The sequence below is a fragment of the Chrysochloris asiatica genome, unplaced genomic scaffold (assembly GCF_000296735.1).
Source record: "Chrysochloris asiatica unplaced genomic scaffold, ChrAsi1.0 scaffold00119, whole genome shotgun sequence".
Classification (NCBI taxonomy): domain Eukaryota; kingdom Metazoa; phylum Chordata; class Mammalia; order Afrosoricida; family Chrysochloridae; genus Chrysochloris; species Chrysochloris asiatica.
Genome location: NW_006408637.1, coordinates 4986063 through 4993130, shown reverse-complemented (window position 1 = coordinate 4993130; position 7068 = coordinate 4986063). Strand labels below are relative to the sequence as shown.

Genomic DNA, 7068 nt, shown 5'->3' with positions numbered 1-7068 from the left:
ATGGACACAAATATGGATCTCTTCCAATCAGTTGTCCAGGTAACGGTCTTCCAAATTTCTTGGCATAGTTAAGTGAGTGCCACCAATGCTTGTTCAATTTGTTTATAGTTTTCAATTTGTATTCCATCAATTCCTGGAGCTTTTTATTTGCCAGTACCATCAATACACTTTGGACTTCTTCTTTCAGTACCATTGGCTCTTAATCATGTGCTACCTCCTGAAATGGTTAAAAACTGGCTATTTCTTTTTGGCACAGTGATTGTATATTCCTTCCATTTTCTTTTGATGCTTTCTGCATCATTGGATATTATGCCCATAGAATCCTTCAGTATTGCAAGTTGAGAGTTGTTTTATTTCTTCAGTTACCTCAGTTGTTCTTTCCTTTTGGTTTTCTAATTTCAGATTTTTGCACTTTTCATTATAATATAGTTATATAATATTTTATGGTACCTAAATATTAAGTTCTTCCCTTCATCAGAATACATAAATACTAAGTGTGGTGCTGTAGGATCAACACTGGACTGTGAAACATAAACTCATCAGCTGCTCTTCAGAAATCCTACCCAGGGTCACTATGAGTCAGAACCAACTTGACAGCACTTAACAACAAGAAATCTGTAATAAGCATTGTACTCCTTTAATCTCTAAATGAAGTTAAATCTAACTTTTATATGGAATTTATTAAGTTATTGTCAATTTTGTACTTTTCTTTCTAGATATCCTTATATTTTGGATTCGCTCATTATCATGAGTGACACTTTGATATTAGATGTGATTGGTCGAAGAGTTGAAGTTAGTGGAGAGTATGCAACAGTGCGTTTTTCTGGCGTTATCCCTCCCACAGCAGGTAATTTGTGGGTTTATGTCTGTGTGTGTGTGTGTGTGTGTGTGTGTGTGTATATATATATATATATATATATATATATGCATTTGTTTGTTTTCTCTGCATTTGTTTCTATGTTGGCTTTTAAATGACACCAATTTTGAGGAAACTTACAACTAATTTGAACAAACTTCCTATATGCAGTTTTCTCATTTGGATGACAAATTCATCTGTGGTTTTACTTAATTATAAACTATTTAATTACTTAATGCTGCTATTTTATATGAAATTAACCTTAAATCATCTTTGAAAGTATTTTAAACTGCAGCAACAAATCTTAAATTCTCACAAATCGGAACTCAAAAATTAGTAGATTGTTTTTGAAATGTCTTTTTGGTTATTAATCCCTGTGTTTAAGGAGCCCTGCCTGGTGGCACAGTGAGATAAGCATTGAGCTCCTTCCTGGAAGGTTGGCGGTGTGAACCCACCACGCATTCTGAGGGCGACAGAGGAGACAGTTTGCTTTCATGACCATGTGTGGCCCCAGGGAGCAGTTCTGCTCTATCCTAGAGCGACCCTGTGCATTGTAAGTGACTCGATGTATTGAACCTTGGGCAGCACAAATGGTTAAGCTCTCAGTTGGTAACTAAAAGGTTGGCAGTTTATACCCAGAGCTGTATTGGAAGAAGGGCCTGCCAGTCTACTTCTGAAAAATCAGGTCTCAAAAACTCTATTGAGTTCAGTTCTACTGGGACACACATGGGCTAGTCATGAGTTGGATTAATGCAATTTAAATTAATATGCTACTTTTCTTCCTATGACATTTTTTGATACTTACTTTGCTTCTACAGCATAATTATATATTTAAATTTCTTAATGGTATATATTGTAATTGTATATTATTTACTTACATCCCAGTTTTAGACTTTTTCTAGATTTTTCCTTCTTTGAAAAAAACAATTATTTTTGTTGTTGCTGAGAATATACAGATAAAACAAAAGCCACCTTTTTTTCTGTATGCAGTTCAGTGACATTAATTACGTTCTTTGAATTGTGCAACCTTTCTTACCCTTCTTCTCTGAGTTGTTCCTACCCCATTACTAGTAGCTTACTCCTTCCCATGGTTCCCATCTCTTCTTTCCAGTTGCTGTTGTCAATTGGATGCCATAGAGATCGACCCTGAAAGAACACAATACCTAGGCAGACATTCTTCCAGTTAAGCTCAACTGTTACTTAGTCTTAATGCCTAAGAGCATGTTTTTGGTTTAAGGCTTAAAGATTATCTCAGTTTGGGGCTCAGCCAGCCTCTGGGGCTCTGTGGTCCATGAGAATTTGAAATTCTGTTCTGCATTGTCCTCCTTTTGAACAGGGTTCATCTTTACACTCTTTGATCAAAATGATCAGTAATGATAACCAGGAACCATTCAGTTCCAAATTCATGGCAAAGAAGGCATCAGTTGTTCATGAAGGCAGTTGGCCACTCTTTCCATATTGTCCTCCTACTCCTGATTCCTCTTCCACTGTTGCTTCAGTTAAACAGAGACTAATTGTCATGACTTGGATGACAATTGGACCACTTGCAAGCTTCTAAGACCCCCGGCACTATGCAGAGATCTGTCTTCAACGTAGAGCAGAACTGGGATGTCCCGTGAAACCATCACTGTAGATTTCCAAACCAGGAAAGCAAATCCCATGAGGTGCTTGGTTGTATGTAAGTAGCCTCGCTACTGCTATTCATAATGATGTTAAAATTGTGCCCTCTTTGGCCGCTGGGAGTCTCATCAAATTGGCTGCTGAGCACTTTTGATGGGGCACTTTCAGTTTTTTTTTTTTTTTGCTTTGTTTCCTGATAATGCAAGAATTTCAAGATCATTTTATATATTTTTTTGCCCGCTCCATAAATCTGCCATTTCTCCAAAAATCTGATTCTTTTTAGTGGGAAATAGTGTTTGTAGACCACATTCTGGAGTCCAGGGGTGCTTACTAGGTTGGGCATTGTTCCTAGCCCTTTTTAGTTGTCAGCGCCTGCATTTATAGGATTAATTCCTAGATTTAGAATAGAATTAAGGATATGTGTATTTTTTATGCGTATTACTATAAAAAGTTTCACACATATAGAAAAGTTGTTGTTGGAAAGTGCTGTTGAGTCGATTCTGACCCATAGTGACCCTGTGTAGGATTTCCAGGGAGCAGCTGGTGAGCTTGAACTGCCAACCTTTCTGTTCAAACAGCTTCGCAGTCTGGTGCATTAACACACAGTGCCACACCAGTTGTTGTTGTTGTTAGGTGCCGTTGAGTTGGTACCAACCCATAGCGACCCTATGCACAGCAGAAGGAAACAGTGCCTGATTCTGGGCCAGGCTCACTACTGTTGCCACGCTTAACTCCATCAATGCTGCCATTTGGCCAATCCATCTTGTTGGGGGTCTTCCTCTTTTTCTCTGATCCTCTACCTTTCCAAACATGATATCATTCTCCAGTGACTGGTCCCTCCTGACAATATGGCCGAAGTATGAGAGACAAAGTTTGGCCATCTTGGCCTCCAAGGAGTACTTTGGCTGCACTTCTTCCAAAGCGGATCTTTTGGTTCTTTTGGCAGCCCATGGCACTTTCAATATTCTCCTACAACACCATGATTCAGAAGCATCAATTCTTCTACAGTATTCCTTATTCACTGTCCAGCTTTCACATGCATATGAGGCTATTGAAAATCCCATAGCTTGGGTCAGACGCACCTTATTTCTCAAGCTGACATTCAACCTGTATGCTGAGCAAATAATTTGAGAAGCTGGGTTCTATGAAGAAAAACGTGGCATCAGGATTGGAGGAAGACTCATTAACAACTTGTGATATGCAGATGATACAGCATTGCTTGATGAAAGTGAAGAGGACTTAAAACATTTACTGATGAAGATCAAAGAGCACAGCCTTCGGTATGGATTCCATCTTCAATGTAAAGAAAACAAAAATCCTCACCACTGGACCAATAAACAACATTCTTATCAATGGAGAAAAGATTGAAGTTGTCAAGGATTTCATTCTTCTTGGATCAATTATCAACACTCAAGGAAGCAGCAGTCAAAAGATGAAATGATGTATTGCACTATGCAGATCTGCTGCACGAGACCTTTTTAAAGTGTTGAGGAGCCACACCAGTAGGCAGAGTAAAATAATGAAGACCTACCCATCTGCCCATCAACTAGAGTCCTGATGTGGTGCTGTGGGTTAATGCGCCAGACTGCAAAGTCGTTTGAACTGCAAGGTTGGCAGTTCAAGCTTACCAGCTGCTCCTCGGAAACCCTATACAGGGTTGCTATGGGTCGGAACCAACTCGACGGCACTTCACAACAACAAACAACAATAATCCATCAACTGCTATGGAGTTATTTCAGACTCATAGTGACCCTATCTACATGCTACAAATCTGCATGGGAGCAGACAGCCTCATCATTCTCCTGAGGAGTGGCTGGTGGGTTTCATCAGCCAACCAGTGGTTGTCTAATCTTCTGCGCTACAAGGGCTTCTTAATGAAAACCTGTGTGTTCCTCCAAGGAGCTCTGGTAGCGTTGTGGTTACAAGTCGGGCTGCCAACCTCAAGGTCAGCAGTTTGAAACTAACAGTAGTTCCGCGGGAGAAAGATGAGGCGTTCTGCTCCTGTAAAGATTTACAGCCTCGGAAACCCTGTGCAGGGTCACTATGAATGGGAACTGACTCCACGGTAATTAACAACAACAATGTGTACCTCAAGTAACAATATAGTCATTGTTAACATTTTGACACATTTGCATAATCTAGTTTTACTTTTTTTTAAAAAAAAACTTTTTATTGTGAATTGAGTTAAAGATTTATAGACCAGATCTTTAGTTTTACACTCTACAAATACATATACTTTGTTACACTACATGGTTGCAATCCCCTCCATGTACCAACAGTTAAAGCATTTACCTGTATTCACTGTAACTACTGCATTCCTGTGTGTCTCCCGTTGCCTTCTTCTTTCCTGTAATAACCTCCCTCTTGTATATTGCCTGTCCTATCACCCATGAATAATTTTGCATCCCACACTCCCATAAACATAGATTGTTTCTTTTATCAAGAAAATCTTTTTTTTTTTTTTTTTTTATAACTTTTTGCCACATTGGTCTCATACAGTGTTTGTTCTTTTGTGATTGAATAACTTCATTTCGCATCATGTCTTCCAGGTTCAACCATGTTGCAGGGTGTTTCACAGATTCATCTTTATTCTTAATGTTTTGTATAGTATTCTATTGTGTATATGTATCAAAGTTCGCTTAACCATTCTTTTTTAACCATTCTTTTAATGGGCATTTAGGCCATCTCCATCTTTTTGATTTGTCTCTTGTAGACAACAGATTGAAGGATCATGTTTTCTTATCCATTTTGCTTTTTATGTCTCTTGACTGGTACATTTAATCCATTTGTATTCATGTAATTATCAATAGTGATGAATTGATTGTTGTCTTTATTCTGCATTTTCGCCCCTTGCTGCTGTATTCTTCATTCTACATAATTTTCTTTGCTGAGCTCATTTTATTTGTGGCTTTTCATTTCATTTTCATTTTTGTTGTGTTAATATTTAATAGAGCTTTCTGATTTTCTTCTTTTTAAAAGTTTGCTGTGCAGGTGTATTAATTTTCTTTGGGATTACCCTGTAATTTCTTATTCTTTTTTCCTACTTAAAAAAGTCTGTTTTATCTTGAAATCTAAGTTTATTTCCTTGCCATCTGGAAGTTCTGTATCTACACTTTTCCCTCTGTAGTTGATTTCATAATGCACTGATTATCTCTGGTTCCCAATTTTCAGTCTTGAAGATATGTTTTACTTTAAATAATTGTATACCTGGATTGAGTTCTGGGTGCCGGCATGTTTGGTAATCCCAGGTTGTTGTCTTATGTTTTTGGTTTTCAGTCCAGAGAACACCCTTTAGCATGTTTTGTAAACATGTTGTAGTCACTACAAATTCCTTTAATTTCTGTTTATCAGGAAATGCCCTAATTTCACTATCATATTTTAGAGATAGATTTGCTTGGTATATGATTCTTGGTTGGCAGTTATTTTCTTCAGTTTTGTATATGACATCCCATCACCTTCTTGCCTGCATTGTTTCTGCTGAGAAATCAGAGTTTAATCTTACTGATTCTCCTTTGTAGGTAACTTTTCATTTTTCGTGAGCAGCTTTCAGTATTCTTACTTGGTTTTTTGTTTTGGAAAGTTTAATTATGGTATGCCATGGTGATTTTCTTCTGGAATCAATCCTGTTTGGAGTTTATTCAGCTTCTTGTATGCTTCTCTTCTCGTCTTTCATGATGTTAGGAAGGTTTGCTTCTAATAACTCATCGGCAGTTTTCTCTGTGCTTGTCTTCTTCTGTTCTGGAACTCCGATCACCCTTAAATTGTTCTTTTCATCATGTCCCACATAACTCTTAGGCTTTCTTTGGATTTTTTTCTTTCTTTTTCTGATTGATCTCCTAGCATAATACTATTGAGAGATTTTCCTTCAACCTCACTTAACTCAGGCTTACAGTGCTTTGCATATACTTCTTTGCCTTTTCAATTTATTTCGTTTTTTGAGATCTTAGTGTTAATCTTCTGGGTCTCTAATTGCAGGTTTTGTATTGTTTCAAAATTTGCATTTATTTTGTCTGTTTGCTCTTTTATTGTTTTCCTGAATCTCTTTTTTAAAGTTTCATTGTGAATGATGTGACAGCTTACATGGGAGAACATCAGTTTTACTTTCATCCTGTCATATATTGTTTTATTGCCATGGTTCCAATCCCATCCATGCATCACCAATCAACGAAAGGGTACATCCTATAAGCCTGCTCCCCCCCGCCCCCACACCTCCTACCCCCGGTCATCAGCACACACCCCTCTCCCTCCCTGGGCCCTGAGTCCCCAGCTGCTCCATCTCTCCACGTCGTCATCTCTGCCTCCATCTCAGGGATCGCTGCTTCTCTGGGTAGGGTTCCGCTCTCCGTTCTTCTCCCTTCGTGGTTCCAGGGACCTCCACTCCTAGCCTGCAAAGTTAATCACTCCCCTCTTTGCCACAGAATGTCTACTTTTACATTTACAACCTTCACAATCAGTTCTGATAACAATTATTCACCCTTGTATCACAAGAGACCTATCCACATTTCCTTTCATCAGTCCCACCTAGACAGATTGGATACTACTCAGTGGAGATTCTACCTTCCTCCAGGCCCTCTGGATCTAGGTTCCCTCTT

The 7068-nt window shown here is 38.5% G+C and overlaps 1 protein-coding gene across 1 annotated transcript in view; it reads left to right on the top strand.

Annotated features, from left to right (window-relative positions):
- Positions 1 to 747: 747 nt before the first annotated feature.
- TBCE (tubulin folding cofactor E) overlaps positions 748 to 7068 on the top strand; it is a 109504-nt gene continuing 103183 nt past the window's right edge. Inside the window, exon 1 of the mRNA XM_006868565.1 lies at positions 748 to 847. Coding sequence (XP_006868627.1) covers positions 748 to 847 — 100 coding nt within the window. The remainder of the gene's footprint in view (positions 848 to 7068) is intronic.